The sequence below is a fragment of the Somniosus microcephalus genome, chromosome 21, assembly GCF_052327205.1.
Source record: "Somniosus microcephalus isolate GS21.2 chromosome 21, FLI_Smic_1.0, whole genome shotgun sequence".
Classification (NCBI taxonomy): domain Eukaryota; kingdom Metazoa; phylum Chordata; class Chondrichthyes; order Squaliformes; family Somniosidae; genus Somniosus; species Somniosus microcephalus.
The window spans coordinates 35,610,783-35,629,219 of record NC_141007.1 but is presented as its reverse complement, the minus strand read 5'-3'; the positions used below and the strand labels follow the sequence as shown (position 1 = coordinate 35,629,219).

General features: G+C 38.2%; 2 protein-coding genes across 2 annotated transcripts in view; one reads left to right on the top strand and one right to left on the bottom strand.

Annotated features, from left to right (window-relative positions):
• tbcd (tubulin folding cofactor D) overlaps nucleotides 1-18,437 on the bottom strand; it is a 354,778-nt gene that overhangs the window by 233,040 nt on the left and 103,301 nt on the right. The gene's annotated exons all lie outside the window — the stretch shown is intronic.
• znf750 (zinc finger protein 750) lies at nucleotides 853-16,665 on the top strand. The gene is made up of 3 exons (XM_085963428.1): nucleotides 853-1,026; nucleotides 10,896-12,782; nucleotides 14,318-16,665. The coding sequence occupies exons 2-3, from the start codon at nucleotides 11,263-11,265 to the stop codon at nucleotides 15,177-15,179; spliced, it is 2,382 nt and encodes a 793-aa protein (XP_085819554.1). The 5' UTR covers nucleotides 853-1,026; nucleotides 10,896-11,262; the 3' UTR covers nucleotides 15,180-16,665.

Below are 18,437 nucleotides of genomic sequence, written 5' to 3'. Positions count from 1 at the left end.
CCACCTGCAAAACAGAGTTGAAGAATATCCACACCTGCACAGATTTCCATCTGAAATACTTTGTACCTGTTGCTGGATAGAACACATGCAGTTTAGTCATTCGCCTGGAAACCACAGAAAACATCCTCTTAACACATCCCCTTAATAGTCATGATAGCAAAATACTGCAGATGTTGGAAATCCGAAATAACAGAAAATGCTGGAAAAACTCAGCAGGTCAGGCAACATCCGTGGAGAGAAATTTGAGTTGACGTTTCGGGTTTGACCCTTCTTCCTTAATAGTCATGCTGTATGCCTAGGAAAGACAATGTTATCGAGATAGGGTCTGTCATTATGAATGCTCATTTTGCTTTACAAAACAAAACATGATTAAAAGAAAATGTTAAAAGATAACCACAGTGAATAGGGGCTGCAAGGATTTCTCCGTACAATACAGTGTGGACATTTTGGAGTATGCTTAGTATTTTCAGAAGGAGCTTAAGCACTAAACTGTACCAATGGAATACAAACTTAGCTGACAAAACTAGTTTGGTAAGGTGTATGTAATACATTCTGCAACGTAATAAATGTATTTAAACAGGTAGTTTTTTTAAGCAGTTTAAGGAGTTTGAGGAAGGGGAAGGAAAAATATATATAAACAAAAGACCAGTGTAAGCAGAATTACAGTTTAAACAAAAGTGCTTGCTTACACCACAAAAGTTCAAGTTTGTGTAAACATGACTGCTTGCTGTAAAATGGCCAGTAGAAACCAAAACAATTTTGCTTTGCAAATCAGGTGCTGAGGTAATACGGGAAGAAAGCTGTAACTGGATAGAAACACATGAATCATTGCTTGGGGCAGGAATAACATCAGGTGCATCTCCATACCCTCAGGGCCCAACTCCTTCACTTATAGTCCCTCCTATTGCAACTGCTGGCTTCATTTTCACCTAGCAATCAAGGAGAGCACATACTTTGCTTCAGTGCAGGATAGTCATTGCAACAATAGTAATCAACAAAAAGCACACTGCCCTCAATGTATACAAGGTAAGTGCTTAATGATTTTTTTAAAATTGTTTTTAATGATTCTCTTACAATAAAGTTAGTTACATGATTTCAGCATAAGAATAACTATCATTATGAACTTAGTAAATTGTAGTTGTATAATAAATAATGTAATACTTTATGCACTGACTAAAAAATATATTTACCAAAACCTCAATTCTCTAAAGTCTCAATGTTTGGCAATGGTGTTTACTAATTAACAGAACTTACATTACTATCTAACATATTATATGTTATTAAAAGCTTTAATCAGATGGAGATATGATTAATCTCCCACATAATTTCTAATTAAACCAAACCATTATTTTGTGAAGTGTTTTAGGATATGGCAAAGAGATGTTTAAAAAGTATTTATGGGGATCCTTTTATTCATTTACTGGCACACCAACCCATTAGGAAGGCAAAAGAAACCCTGGAAAAAAACTAATAATTGGTAACAAGAGCTATTAACTTGTAAACATACCGTGGTATCACACAACTCAAAAGCAGACTTTTTAGATCTGAAGATAGTTCGTTTTTAAGTCCTCATTTTATAATCTTAGTTGGTAATCAACACAACGTGATATATTAAGAATTTGAAAGAAAAAAAATCAGAAGTAATGTATAGATTTTGGTAGATATACTAAGATTCAAAACACACAGGCTGCAGGTAAGAAAAACGTGTTTTTTCCCCAAAAAGGAGAGTTGTTTCTCATGCACCTGTGCTACAGTAAGGTTAAAGTCTGTGTCAGCACATACACACCCACTCCAGGAACCAGCATCTAAATCTCCACATTCACCGTCATTCTGTCCTCCAGGCACAGAAATGAGCCAACAGGAGATGAACACACAGATAACTTGTGAAAGACAGAATATGTATTTTACAGAAAACAGGTATTCAGGTGGTGTGACAAGTTACTTAAATACAGTTTATCCATTTAGATGCAATCAAGTTTTCTTTCCAATTTTGGTTTATGTTGGCTTGCAGCATTACAATTAGAAAAGTGCCTAAAACCTTAAGTGTACCAATATTCTATGCCACAAAAGCTTACCCAGGAAGTTCTCAAAATAAGCACGTTCTCAATCTCAGAGTGTGCTGGGAGTGGGGTTGGAGAACACTGGAGAGTTGAAGAATGAGAAACGTCAGAGAGCAAATCACCTTGAACTGTTCTTATGCACCTCCTAGAGACTGGTTACAAAGTAGCATTAGAAGCAGTTCCCCTATCTACTCTTTCAGACAGTTAATATTGCAGGGCACCGACGGACAAGAAAGGGGAGCTTCATTGAAAATAAGTATGAACTACATTCAATTTATAAAGGAATAGATTTCTCAGCTTAAAATTGGTTTAATATTGGTCTTCCCATCTTAATAAAATAACCTTTGCTTATATTTTAAAACAGTTTTAGCAGATTAATTGACTATATTTCTCATAACTACAAAAAATGCCAATACTACTCAAACTAAACCAGTACTTAGTCAACAAAGCTCTTGTACAAGATTATCTGTTAGCCTCGGGCATTAACTTTAATTGATCATGGCATGCAAAACGTCAAAGTGATGAGGGCGAGAGTCATCCACATAAAGATGATGTTCTGTAAACTGGTTTTAGAAGTAAAACTGGAAACAGGTAGATGATTAGTCAAAGCACGTCTAAAAACAGTTTAACTTTCCTTTCCAGAATGTAAAAGGTTAACCTGTGCCCAAACAAGGCAACTTGCATCAATCAATCAGATCTTTGCCTTCTTTGGACACATCCTGGTAGAAAAAGGGAGTCATTTTTACTTTGGGTGGTTCAGAAATGCATCATAATTCCTGACCTTTAAACTGCACCCAACTAAATAGCTGGGAGCCCATTTCTGTGCAGAGTACAATTTCAGCACCAAAATCAAAAATAGAACAAGTTGGACATGCCATCAGTGGGTGGCACAAGCAGAAGCTAAGTGCTTCCCTGCAGGGAGGGAGGAGAAATGAAGGGCGAGCCACCCTGCCTGCTCTCATACACGTCTCAAAGATGTATATGAGAGCAGCATTCAAGAGGCACGCCAACTAGGAGGGGTCAGGAAGAGAAGTAATGCTGTAGGAAGAGGGATAGTGCTGTGGGGAGAGTTAAAGGGCAATAAAACACGATCTTTTATATAAAAGGGATAGAGATTGTAGTGAAAAACAATCAAATTATACTCTCAACTGCACATTATCTATACTTTTTATATATTATACATTTTTTATAATTTTACTTAAGAAAATTTGTCGCTTGTGCATTTTTGCAAACGTTGCATTAAACAAAAGATGTGTCATTTTATAATCTAAAACGGATATTTAACTACTCAAAGATATGGTCATATTAAAAATATGCCAAATTATAAACACAACTCAAAGGCATAGAAACATTGGTTTTACAAGTTTTAGGCCATTTTGGTAACTTCTGTGGGACTGCAATCCCATGGGCATCAGGTGCCCTGTGGCATCTCACCCAAGTGCCCATTCATCAGGTGTCAGCCTAAACCGTGAGTGGCAGCAAGCTATTCGACTGTGGGGACAATAATCTGAGCTTGATCCAGCCCTCACAAAATGTCCGAACATGCACAATTTTCTAGCAGAGATGAGTGGATAACAATCAGGTACAAGAGCCCTGGGTGAATTGTCTCTTCCCTGGGCCAGGGCCAGTGAGGCCAGATATAGCACCCTACTACTTTCGCAACAGAGATCAACTGCGTGACCACAGACCAAGAATTGAACTTGCGACCTTCTGGTCTATATGGTTAAAGAACCACACTGACTTTACCAACTAGGCCACCATGGGATCTCTGGACACCCTTTTACACTGAAAACACTTATAATGTTGTTGTGGCAGTGTACCTTCATACGGTTGATGTTTTACAATGCAGTATGACCACAAAAATGTTTCAAGTTAAGTTAAGTCCCAAAATGAAATTATTCAGCTGGCACCGCAAATGCTAGAATACTCTGAACAAAACATGCCCTGACGCTATGAACCTTCAAATTCGCTTTTTTGGGCTGCTTTTGGAACAGTTATATTAAAAAAATTGTTTTCAATGAACAAGGAACCAACAGACTACACCTCTAAAAATAACAAAAGTAGAAAATACTGGAAAGACACAACAGAGTGGTGAACCTGTGGAATTCTCTGCCACAGAGGGCGGTGGAGGCCAGTTCATTAAATATATTCAAGACGGAGTTGGATATATTTCTTAAGGCTAAAGGGATATGGGGAGAAGGCAGGGACAGGGTACTGAATTTGGATGATCAGCCAAGATCTCATTGAATGACGGAGCAGGCTCGAAGGGCCGAATGGCCTACTCCTGCTCCTATCTTCTATGTTTCTATGTAACAGCTCAGTCCGTCAGCATCTCTACAGATGACCAACATCTTTTTCTCTTTACAGATGCTGACTGGCCTGCAGTAATATTTTTATTAATTTCTACTTTTATTTCAGATTTCCAGAATTTGCTATTTTCTCCTTTTTAATCAATATTTCCTCAAGGGTTGTATGCCTTAAATATAAATTGAGCATTCCAAATAAAATAGCTCAAAAACTTTCTAATTCTGTAGTTTATGAGAGCACATTATTGAGGACTGTAATTATTGCAGATAAATCAGATTTAGGACATTACTACGTATCCCAACTCTTCCCACTAGCATCTATCTCTCAGTGCAACAGCTCAACCGTCTTCCAATTCACAATTTTCAGAGTCCAAAAAACATTATGTGATCACCTTTTCTTTTGGCATGTTACTACTTGCTTTTCAAATAACGTGCTCTTTTCAGCTCATTATAATTTGAATAAATTCAGCCATGTATGGCATTCCAGTTGCTTCCACCAGGAAGGCAATTCACTGCTTTATATTTTATTAGTTTCAAAGCCAAACTCAAATTTTCACAAGCGGACTTTGTTTAAACCAAACTAATGATTTATTTCTTTGTTCTTGTGCACAATCCCGGGAAGCACTAATCTGTTAAGTATCTGATTAAAACAGTAGTTGTTATAGATAGCAATCTTTACATGCATTGGACCAATTTAGCTCATATATAATATATCCCAGGGAAACCCCTCTTGTGAATGTTGTGCAGAATCGTGGTGACAACAAAGTAACTGAGGGGAACCAGTCAGGATCTGTTTATGAAACAGAGTTCCCCACTTAAAGTGAGCAGAACTGGAAACATTCAAGATATAGCACACAACAGCTAGAATAATCTTACTTTACCAAGTTCAAAGCAGATTTCACCGACACCTGAATCTCAAGTACAGACTAGAGAAGACTGTTCCTAGCGTTTTCAAACACACCAAGTTCCTGATCAATGCAGGAATAATAAACGGAATTACATACTTTTTAACCCCCTTGTAGTATTCATAACTCAAAGTAAATCCTTTATTCATTAAACTTAATGATAGCAGATAGCATTTTCTCATATAACAGACATTACCAAGTTAATTTTTCTTCATTATTAAACAAGAGTTGGTGTTAATTACTCTAAAAACCTCCGCAAGAGTATACATTTTTGTTTAATACTGTTCATTTTAATTTATTATTAATTATTAGACATACAATTACTCCATGTCAACCAGCCTCAGTAAAATTGCCCCATGGAAGAATCAACATTCTGGAGTTGTTAAAGAGCTTTTAATGCTTACTTTATCCTAAAGGGTAGGCACAGATACTGAAAGCATCACCAGAGGCAACACTGCAGTGTAAATGAGCGAATGCTCTTGCTTTCAGCTTTAAGTGTTGTTGGTGTGATAGATCATTTGGGTCTAGCTGTACCCATTCTGACTGGTGGCACATCACCACCATTGATTTATACACCTGTGCAGACCCTCCTGTTGCAACAAGGCAGACTCTGGCTAGACTGAAAAAGTTGTGACTATTACTTTGAATTAACTGCACATAGCCTGAACTTTCAAATGTCCAGATGCATTAAAGTCACATTTGTGACATCCGAGCATGTCCCTTGTGCACTTTCCCATCCCATGCCTTGCAGTACAAATAGGGTAGATTTGGCATGGGAGCCAGCACTATTACAGAACCACTTCTATAAAAGGGTTTCCAAGTACCAATGGAATATTGATATGGGAAACATACCAGCCTGTCTATAATATGTAAAATCTTACAAGCTGGCACCAAAAACCTTGGAATGTTATCACCATGCTGATCCAGAACAAGCGTAATCTAAAGAAAAAACAAATTTCTATCTGGATTCCATTCAATGTCACAAGTGGCTAAAATGTTATCCTGCAACATCTCGAAGTAACATCCATTGCCTGATGTTTTATATGCTATCAATAGGTGATTTGTAGCAAATCAGTCTAAATACTTGCCCTAAGGTTGCAAGACTAAACTTTAGTGTTCAGTACTTATCACTTATGTAACCCCTCCAAGTCCACTGCCCAGCAGCCTCACAATTGAATTTGAATTATTCAATCCACAGAAGGTACCAAACATATTGAACAGTTCAATTTACATGTTTTCTTGTATAACTACACAACCCAAGACATTCCATACCCAACACTGCACTAATATCCAAAAAGAAATAAAAGATCAAAAGGAACACTGTAAAAATATCAGGAAAGAAATGTGTACGTGCAGTTGAACAATAGTAGAATATACTAGCCAATCTCCGAGGGCGACCCACACAAGGAGTCAAGACCAAGTGTAGTGTTCAGGTGAAGAAGGATGGGAGGGCAGGGAAGAATTGGACCAGAGTATGCAAATGAGAGATTTTAGTAAAATATTTCTGAGGTTAAGGAGCTAGGAGATGCCAATCTGAGGCACTATAGCATCACAACCGGCAGGAGGGTGCAATTACAATGCGACACGGTAACATAGATGGTTCTATTATAAATGTGCACATAGGAATTTATAATAGGAAAAGTTGACACAAGTGTGACAAAAAATTGACAACAGGGAACAGTGGCCCAGAAATTAGGTTCGGGGGCTTGCCGCGCGTGCAAGCCCCCGATGTGCACTTACCCGGCGCGCCGACAGCTGAAGCCTTGGCCTGCTTGGAATTCCTGTCACTAGCCCGGTTCAGCTGTCGGCGCGCTGTGCTTGCCTGATCCAGCGGCGTAGTTAGTTCAATGTGCCGGCTGGGATCAGGTGAGCGCTGGGCAGCCAATCAGGGGAGGGAAAACTTCATTCATGAGTTTGATAGTAAGAACTGTCAAACTCATGAAAACTACGGGCGCCCAAAACACTACTTAAACTTTAAATAAAATTTTTAAAAACATCCCACTAATTAAATGAACTATAAATAACTTTAAAAAACTATTTTAAACAATTAATCAAATTTTTGAAAAAAATAATTTTTTAAGAAATCGGGTCTAAAAATAAACTTACCTTACTGTAAAGTCCTTAAAAACAATAAAGCTGTGGAAAAAATGTTATAATTTTAAATAATAGACCACTTACCTTAAAGAATCAAGTCCTTACGTCTCCTTTTCACATTTCTAAAAAGTTGAGGCCCTTACACACAGGCAAACCTGTCAAAAAGGAAGTTCAACGCGTGCGCGCAGAGTCCTGCGCGCACGCGTTGGACCTCTGAACCCCTTGGAGGAAATGCCGGTTTCCCGCACATGCGCTGTGCATGCTGAAATCCGGCACTTCCAACGGGCCCACGCGGGAGTACCCCGTCCGTACTCACGCGTTGGGACCGGAATTACTGGGCCAATGTTTTGTAGACAGGGAATGCACACAGATTTGAGATTTTTAAATACAATGTATATATACTGCATTCTAGTAAATATATACTGTGTTGTTTTTCAGTAAAACCATCACTTTATATCATATGATAAAATTGCACATTTTGCTTCTGTGTGGGGAGGATCTCTCCTCTCATTATGTAGAACTACATTGCAGACTTCATAAGCCAATAACGCAAATGGTAACAGAAGACACAAGCTCAGAAAGAAATAAAAAAGCAAAATACTGCAGATGCTGGAAATCTGAAATAAAAACAGAAAATGCTGGAAATACTCAGGAGGTCAGGCAACATCTGCGGAGAGAGAAACAGAGTTAACGTTTCAGGTCGATGACCCTTTGTCAGAACTGAAAAAAGTTGGAGATGGAACAGGTTTTTAAGCAAGTGTAGGGGCAGGGAAAGGGGGGGGAGGGGAGGAAAGAACAAAAGGGAAGGTCTGTGATAGGATGGCAGGCAGGAGAGATTAAGAGATGGTGCAAGGCAAAAGGAGATGGTAATGGGACAAGAAACAAAAGATGACTCTAGATGAAGTGTAAATGGCAATGGCAGAATGATCGACAGCTGCCATGTGAGAGAGAGAGAGAAAAAAGAGATGGGGTAGAGGTTATGGTCTGAAATTGTTGAACTCGATGTTGAGTCCAGAAGGCTGTTTCTTTTCATTTTTTTTTCTAATGGCTAATGGTTTTTCCATTTCTATAAAAAAGTTATTCTTAAAGCCTTTTGCCAAATACGGAAAACAAATTTGAGCAGAAACTAAATGGATCCCAATCTCTTTAATAAAGAGAAACCACACTTAATTAAAATATGCCTTACAGTTATTTGGATATTTAAAAAATAACTGAAAGAACTAATTAGAACATATTTTTTTGGGTTCAGACCACATAGAGCTCAGTAATGAGGAACACCAGTTAAATCTTCATTATAACAATAAAAGCATCTAGCCTTTGGGGTAACATATCACACAGGTTTCAAACCATGAGAACGAAACTATCAAGAGTTTCTCATGAACTAGGATCAGAACACTGCAATAAGGACAAGCTGCAACAGGCCTTGCTGGCAACACAAGCTAAGTGAACAAGCTCCTCGAAACAATACATTGATTTCCCAAACATCTCTTCACTTCTCTTATCAGGCTGGTGAAACTTGAGCTCAACCAGGTTTCAGCATGAAAGCCAAATGTTATTTGCTTTCCACTGAGAGAATAAAAACCCAAGTAAGCCAATTCACATTTCTCTGATAAACCCAAACAAGCTTTCCCTACTAACTGGGACTATATGATATCGAGTTTGCTACAGTAGAAAAATCCACACAAGATAAAGAGGAAGTTATTTAGTTAAAAAAAAGTATTTTTGCACAAAACAAAATCATGTTTGTTTATTTAACTGAATGTGAGATTATATATTGTTAGCCATGCCAGTCAATCTTGCATTTACTAGCAACTACAGTCATAATTCAATCATCCTGCCAAACATCGCACCCCTTCAATAACGTCAGTTACTGCGATATCATTCCATCTCCCCATCAAAGCACCTGGATAACACTACCAAGAAACAATCTCTGTCAAAGTACAAACCCAAACCCTAAATGCAGCCACTCCAACTGAAGGAAGGTCCATGGAAACAAAAAAACTCATTGGAAGGGAAAGAGAGATGATAATATAAGAAACATGTGTCAGTGATGGCTTATCTTAAAAATTTGTGAATTAAACCTTTTACGAAGGTTGCTGTTTAAGCAAAGAGCAACTGAATTTACTGTCCAATGCCCCAATTATGTGACAGCGCTGGACATAGTCCCGTCTTCAGAAGCAGCATTGTTATTGTAGTGTATGTACCCGTCTACCTTTAAGGGAACTATTAAATGTAACCGTTCACCTTTAAGAGAACTACTTTAGGTGTGGCACTATTTGTTTGGCTTCTGTATACTGTAATACCGATAGTGACCACACCAGTATATAAGTGTTGTGGCAGGATTGCTGGGGCAGATTCGCCCGGACCTTCGAATAGTAAAGACCTGTTTTGTTTGTTACTTCTGAAGTCTGTGTATTTATTAACTGCACAACCCACAGACTTTACAGTTATATAAATGAAATAGCATATATGCCTCTGGTGGCAAGGAAAACCACCATGAGGTGGGTTTGTTCCTCCAAAGGAAAAATTGTCAGGACAAAGGTAAGTGGGTGCTGATGGAATTGTTTTCTGTTTGCCATTATATTCCAGCTGTGGACAGGCTGAGTTCTCAACCCTTCCCAACCTACTTTACAGATAGCAATATGATGTTAGCATTAATGGTCTGTACAGTCCTTCCCCTGTTATCAGGAGTCATCCACAGCCAGAACGATAAAGTGGCAAGTGTGGGTTTGTAATAACAGTCTGTCTGTAAACAGTTTCTATAAAGAACTTGCATTTATATATCATCTTTCATGTCCTCAGAATGTCCCAAAGTGCTTGAAACGTCAACGTAAATTATGCATTCAAGTCCTGGATTGGGGCTTAAACACAAGACCTTCTGACATAGAGGCAACAGTGCAACAAACTGAGCCAAACCGTTGTTCTGGTGTAGCTGCCAGTTTCCAAATTTCTCACTCCATATAAATGGAATGAATGCAGAACCTAGAGAACTGCATCAATTTGCTGCAAGTGTAGTTTATCACTGCATTAATAATCAACATTCACACAACCTAATAACAATAAGTAACTGATCAACTCATGCTGACCAATGAAATACAACTAGCCAAACAATATATAGTTCTGAACTATTAATAACTGTAGGAAATGCCCTTGCTAAAGAATGGGAGCAAACTGGAAAATCTGGTGTTTAAGTAATTTCTTCATGTCTTTTTGCATATCCTGTGAATATACACGGGCAACTTGTAGTAAAAAGTCATGCCCATATACAACAGCAACTGTAAATATGGGATATAGCATTATTTACATGGATACTTTGAATCTTGCAACTTCAATTTGGATTACTAAACACATACACTATACAAAACATTGCTCCATACTGTTTCATCTGTATTCAACGTCACACAAAAGGTGGCCCATTGCCACACTGCCAGATTTGCATATAAGTTTCTGAAAGGTGTGTCTTAAGGAATGTGCTGGCTTTTACTCTCGTCCTGTGTAAAGTTAACTAATTTCCATTCTTTCTTCCACAGTCTCATGCAACTTATTCCAGTACTGATTTAGTCATAAATTTTGGGTTACCTGTACAACGAATAAAGTGGAGTTTTACAATGATCAATTTACTATACTAAATCAACGGCCCGGGAAAGCAGTGAATTAAAGGTCTTTATCAAGAACATCACAGATCACAGATCACAGAAACCCCACAGTGCAGATAGAGGCCATTTCGGCCCATCGAGCCTGCACCGACACATATCCCACCCGATCCCCGTAACCCCTACACCAACACATATCCCACCCTATCCCTGTAACCCCACGTATTTAATCCCCCTAACACTAAGGGTCAATTTATCATAGCCAATCAACCTAACCCGCACATCTTTGGACATCACATCAAGAATGAGCCTCACAAAAGAACGCAAACCAAAGAAACCTCATTACATTCCTCGACCGCCAGGGAAACCATTCAAATACAAGTGTTTCCAGTGCCCATTTACATGCAATGAGAAATCACACCTGTTTAACCACATGAAGTACAGCTTGTGTGCAAATTCAATCTCACTAGTGACATACCAAGACCAAACAGGAAAGTGCCCAAAGCCAAGTTCCAATGAGACCAAACTACTCAATCAGAAAGATTGCATACCAAATGCGTGCAATGACCCAAGGACACCAATTAGCAAACCCAGTCAAAGCTCAGAATGCACAAATAATGTTTCAGGTAAAACTACCAGTCATCAGATCATCAATAATAATGAAATGAAAGAAAATGTAGGTATGGACAATCAAGCTTTTACTCCAGTTACAAAGATGAAACAACAAAAGGAACTACATCAGACGATTCCTGTGACAAATGAATCTGAAAAAGTAGGAGCTTTTGAAAAGGATGAACGATCATCAGCTTTCTTGCCTGTTGGGGAACTGAGATCCACCGAAAGACCAGAAAAAGACGAAGAAAACACAAATTCTGTTTCAGAAAATTCAAACAGGGCATCTCCCATCCCAATTAAGTCAGCATTTTACAGCCCAGGTGACCAATGGAGAGCACGTCCTTCTTCAATTTCACCAGAGCTTCCTAGTACATATGCAGCAAATAAAAGCTTTGGTTCAATTCCTCCCAACACATCACCACTGATTCCAGACTATACACATCATTATTACACTGAACGAGGCTTAGGAGTAGTCTTTTCACCCTATCTCCTCACTGGCAAGCCATTGGAATATGACAGCCCACCAATTCCACTGTATGTCACACCTGACCAGCGGAATTTCCTGCCACCTCATCTACAAAATCCAGGCATGACTTTGCCAAGACATGTAGCTCCATCAACAATAGAGCAGTACAAGATTCTGCAGCATTTCCATTCAGCTCTTCCCATTCCTTATGGAGCCCATCATCTCAACTCAGCTGAATATCACATGCCCCAGTTTGGTCTGAAGCTTCAACAAACAAGTAACACCACCAGGGATCAAATTGCACACCTGTTGGTTGGCAATCCATCACTTTATGAAACTTCACCACCGCCAGAATTATACCTCCAGAACTCTCACAGAAGGCTTTGCACTGAATGGGAGAACTCTGCTCCAACCACATATTCAAAAGACAATGAGACTGCAGTATTGGACATGAACAGTGATTCACGAACACAAAGAACAAATATAAAAATGAGCCCTAAAGCAGGAAGTGCAGCAATGGGATCTCCAGGTCGACCTAGCCCAACTACCTTTGCTCAAACAAGTATGGTTTCAGAAAGTTCTGGTGAATTGTCGAACAAGTTTGTTTCAAGCACAAGTAATAAAAGTAACAGATTGGAAGAAAGCTTTACACACTTCAGACCAGTCAGAAGTACCATGAATCCACAGGCAACTAAGCTCCACATTCAATATGACCAGCCAGAAAGTCAAGGAACAGACAGCAGGTATAGCAACTATCACAAGGTTTTCAAAATTGCTTCGTAGACATTTTACATTCTTCAGATTGCTTATATGTATTGTGTTAACTGCTGCATTGGCATCATGTTGTATATTAGCAAATATTAATTGAATCAAACTCATAGCTCTCCAAGTAATTTCATAGGGCTGCTTTACTATCAGCACTAAAAACGTAAACCAAATATAGGACTGGTTTATTATCCATCATACTTAGTCTTCAAATTACTGCTCATTTTCAGAAAGAAGCAATTAGTATATACTGTTAATTTCATAGAATCATACAGCAGAGAAGGAGACCATTCGGCCCATCATGTCTCTGCTGGCTCTTTGAAAGAGCTATCCAATTAGTCCCACTCACCTCTTTTCCCATAGCCCTGTAAATTTCTCCTTTGCAAGTATTTATCGAATTCCATTCTGAAAGTTACTACTGAATCCGCTTCCACCACCCTTTCAGGCAGTGCATTCCGGATTGTAACAGCTCGCTGTGTAAAAAAAATTCTCATTTCCCCCCAGGATTTTTTGCCAATTACCTTAAATCCTCTGGTTATCAACCCTCCTGCCAGTAGAAACAGTTTCTTCCCATCTACTATTCATAATTTTGAACACCTTTATTAAATCTCTCCTCGAGCTCCTCTGTTCCAAGGAGAACAACCCCACCTTCTCTGATCTCTCCATATAACTGAAGTCCTCATCCCTGGTACCATTCTGGTAAATCTCCTTTGCACGCTCTCCAAGGCCTTGACATTCTTCCTAAAGTGTGGTGCCCAGAATTGGACACAATATTCTAGCTGAGGCCTATGGAGTAATTGATAAAGGTTCACCATAATTTCCTTGCTTTTGTACTCTATGCCTCTATTTATAAAGCAAAAGGATCCATAAGTACTTCAACAGCTTGATCAATTTGTCCTGCCACCTTCAAAGATTTATGTATGTGAACCATGAAATTAGGCTATTAAAAATACTGTTGTCCATTTTTAAAATCTAAGTACCTTTTTTTAAAACCTCCTTAGAGGTTCTATCTCTGCTGTGCTTTGCATTGCTAGGATTTTCTTTAATCTATGCGGCAGCCTTGGCTCAGTGGTAACACTCTTGCCTCTGAGTCAGATAGTCGTGGGTTCAAACCCCACTTCAAAGACTTGAGCGCATAATCTAGGCTGACACTTACTTCAGTGCAGTACTGAGGGAGTGCTGCTCTGTCAGTGTGCCATCTTTCAAATGAGGCATTAAACCCAGAGCCTGTCTGGGCAGATGTAAAAGATTCCATGCCGTTATTCAAAGAAGAGTGGGGAAGTTCTCCCAGTGTACTGAACAACATTTATCCCTTAATCAACACCTCCAAAAACATATTATCTGGTCATTTCTTTCACTGTTTTGTGGTATCTTTCTATGCATAAATTAGCTGTGAAGCACCTTGGGGTGAGAATGTGAAAATTTGCTATATAAATACAAGTTGTTTCTATGTCAAAAATGTAAAAGCTATGAAATTCAATCTGAAAATCATATTTTGCTACTCTGTTTACAGAATTCTGGTAGCCAATGAGGCTTTTATAACCAATCCAGCTTGCTCTAATGTTACCATTTTGGATTACTACCATGGCAATACTCTGGTACCTATGGATATAAGCTCCACCAGCATGATCCCGCTAAATCTTTCCAAAAAGGGTAAAGCAAAGACAGAGCAGGACAAGCAGTTTGGAACTACAACTAATAATCTTCCACAAGACTCAAGTGAAAACTCTTCAGATGGCAGTAACTGCCCACTAGATAAAGAGTTTCAAACTTCGACAATAGTACAGGAAGTGCCTTTAAATCTTTCAGTCAAAGCAAAACACAAGCATGGCTGGCAAACACCTGAAGATTCTATTCCACCACAAATAGACAGCACTTCCAAAGAATCAAGGTCACAAGCAAAGTGCTTTAATGGCAACAAATCTTTTCATTCTGACTTAAAAACTAATTCAGTGGAGGACCTCAGTATTGGCAAGGATCGCCAAAAAACAAGTCAATGGAAAGGACAGACAGAAAAAGGTGTCGTCAGCAACCTGCAAACATTAAAAGTTGTCAAAAGTACTGAAAGCTGTAATGACAAACAGAAGCAGTCAGCTGCTGTGGCTCTTTGCCAGTTATCTGTATGTAACAATGGAAAATGTAATGAGGAATGGTCGTTTTTGCCACATGGGGAGTTCACCAGTCAGGGGGACCCCAACTATGAAGACAAACACATTTGCGATTCTCCTGCGTTTGACAAAATAGAAAAACAGAAACCAAGAAGTCAGAAAAGGTCAAATGAAGAATCAGCTAAAACACAACCAGAGGCAACACATGTAAAGAGTAATGATTATGGCAGAATATTCAATTTGAGGAAGAGAACTAGAGTTGCATAATATGGTACAACTTCAATTGAAACCAATAATAATTAGACTAAGCAAATTATTAAACCATGTAAGGTTGACGACCATTGTTTGCATCAAGGTTTCAAAGCCTGGATTAGTCACCAAGATGCATAACACACCCTCGGACCTGGGTGTGTATCAGCTCTTTTGACTTTCTGCCTACTTCTAAATGTTATTATACACACGATATTGGGTGTTGGTTAAAGGCAACAGATTATAGTGCAACAGAGACAATTTATGGTGGAAAAAGTTCAGCAGCCAATGTATTTTCAGTTTGGATTGCATTATGTGGTATGGTCTGGTTCTGTCCCGAAGACTAATATTTTTTGTGATAGATATGGATTTACATAAAATGGTGCAAGTTCACCCTATAGTGAGCACCTAACTTTTCTCCCATTAAATATAATGAATTTCTAACTAAGTGACAGGAGTTTGAATGTTACAAGCTGCAAAACAATAAAAAGTGGAACTAGCAATCAAATTCCATCTCTGACAATGATTGGCTTAAGTTTGCTTTACACAACTACCTCATGTGAAATAAGCAATAAAATGTTACCTTTTTTGTAAAAAGTTCAATAACCTCTGCAGCACAACCTATGGTCAATATCTTGTAATCACTTGTAAGAACATGCAGATTACATATTTGAACCAGATTAGCAGAAAGCAGTGAAATCAGGTTGACCAAAGTAAACATACAAGCCAGTAGCTGAAATTCATAGTAGCCCATTAACCACAGGCTATCAAAGAGCAAGTATTTCAAATATCTGAAGCCCAAAGGGCTAACTTTAGTTTTAAATCATGTAGTGATCATTATTAAAGCTAACATTTTCTCCTGTATATACAGAAACATACTGGGATAGTTTGTTTTGCCACATGACATTAAGTGGAACCTTCTGACTTAAGTGTATAAAAATTATGTGGCCTACCAATGAAAAGTCTGCGCCAATACTAATGAGAAGAAAAAAATAAGTTATTGTAACTGAAATTTTGTTGTGCAAATTAAACAACCTCAAGTCTGACATTTGCACTGCTTAACTGACAACTGAAATGATCAACACATCTTTCCTTAAAATCCAAATTGACCTAGTTCTAACCAACTGTCCATTGAGTCTTGTTTAATTGCACTTACCTGATCCAGACTGAAGGACCGGTAGAAAAATGCACATGTACACAGTTATTTTGGTGCTTATAAATTGCTTGGAATACTGTGATGGTCATTTAAACAATGTACTTTAATTCTGTTTTTATTAGGCTCACTTGAAGTACTGGGGAAAGCAAGTCCTGAGGGTTATTAAAATACAGAAAAAAAATTATTATGGACGTTAATTTATATTATATATAGGGAAACTGTTGGTGATGGAAACACTTAGTGTGATGTTCAACCATTAATTATGTTGTAAAGATTTATGTTTTTTTGCTACAGGATTAAAGATAATTTATCATTCACAAATAACAGTCTCTTTTATTCTTTGTTGAACACGAGTAACCTATTTAGTACTTAAAATAAGGATACTATTACACTTAATACCATGTCGTAGTGGATCTGAGACTAAAATTATATTAAATCACACCAAAGATGAATAGCTTTTCTACACCTAAATAAATTAGATATATGGGTACTGTAGACAAAATTCTCACTGACTGATGGTATTTAAAGAGATTAAGTAAATCATTCAAAAAGCCGTATGAGAAAGAAGCTAACTGACATGAAAATTATACTTCAAAGTAAAACATTTTTTTTTTAAAGTTACCTTATTGCTTTAGTGAAAATTAGGTTTCCATTTTTTAACCTCTGGTTTTGTACTGGGGAAGTTCCTGGTGCTCTGGAACCTGGCCTGCTTACAACAGGTGGTGAATTTAAGAGCTTCGTCAGCCACACAAAAACAACCTTGCATGTGCACAGTTGTCTAGAAATCACAATTTCTAAATTTATGGCCAGTTTTTTTTAGATATACAGGTCACTAATAGATGGCAGCACAATTACATAAGGCCATACAGAATACAGACAGATTCCTTGGTTTTGCATCTAGAGACACAGAATATAAAACAAATGATAATGTTGAATTTGTTCAGGACACTATGGGAAGGATATAAAAGCACCGGAAAAGGTGCAGTGCAAATTCAGTTGCTATGTTATCGTAGCTGTTACAAGACCTGAAGAGGTCCAACAGAGCTTCAGTATTAATGAGCTATTACCAGACTAAATCTGATTATTTCAATGCAGATGAGTGGAGTTAGGATACAGATCAACCATGATCTCACTGAATGGCAGAACAGGCTCGAGCGACTGAATGGCCAACTCCTGTTCCTGCATTCCTAAAACATCAAAAGCACACAGAGGAGAACACATCCTAGAACTATGGGGGAGAAAACAAAGAAGCAGTCAGAAGAGCTTGAGAAAGTGTATGTACTCTGCCATATGACGTAATATTGGAGATAGAAACCGAAGAGATGGACTATGAATAATCAGCACGTGACCAAGGGGGGTATAAAAACTTAAGTCATACATGACAATAGGAAAAAATGTTATATTTTAAAAAAAACAGAAATTCAGCTGGAAGATAAAAATAAATAGTATTTCAAAGTGATACGGTGATAGAACAAAATAACAGCTGCTTTACACAGCAGAATGATTCCCCCATTTTGAGTTTGAATTACACCAAAAAATTATGCCGAGACACAAAAAAACCTTTGTATGTGGTTCTTTATTCACATTACCCGGTTTCTGAGGATCCGGCAAGAGAAAGTTTCTGACGTTGTAAGCCCTCATTTTGCTGCATGGTCCAGTGATACCTGTGTGACTCTGTCGTTTCCTCTCACACAGCAGGATTAATTTAAGCAAACAGGACAATGTACAACTTGCATGTTCAAATTCTAACCTCAGAATGACAACCAACATATTTTAATAGCATTTCGTTCATTTAAATTGTTCTAGACAAGCAAGGAGAATGAAATTTTATACAAATCGAACACTTGACAAAATTTCATTTATCAAAGTGAGGCATTATGGTTACTACCAGTCTCAGTTAAGATAATTAAACAGTGGCCTTGCACAAGTGTTTCCCAATCTTGGCGAGATTATAGAGGGGAGAGAGAATGCAAAGCCAAGGGCAAGTTGATCCACATATTTCCAAGTAGTTGGTTCAGAATGACAAAGGTGAAGGCCGTCAGCAAATCACATGCCCACTCTTTCTGCATGCACACTATCTGCAGTAATTATCCAACTTATAGGGAATTTAAAAAAAATAT

Coding starts and splice junctions, on each gene's coding strand:
- znf750 (XM_085963428.1), top strand. CDS start 11,263: ATGAGCCTCACAAAAGAACGCAAACCAAAGAAACCTCATTACATTCCT. Junction 12,783..14,317: donor AGTCAAGGAACAGACAGCAG/GTATAGCAACTA, acceptor CTCTGTTTACAG/AATTCTGGTAGCCAATGAGG.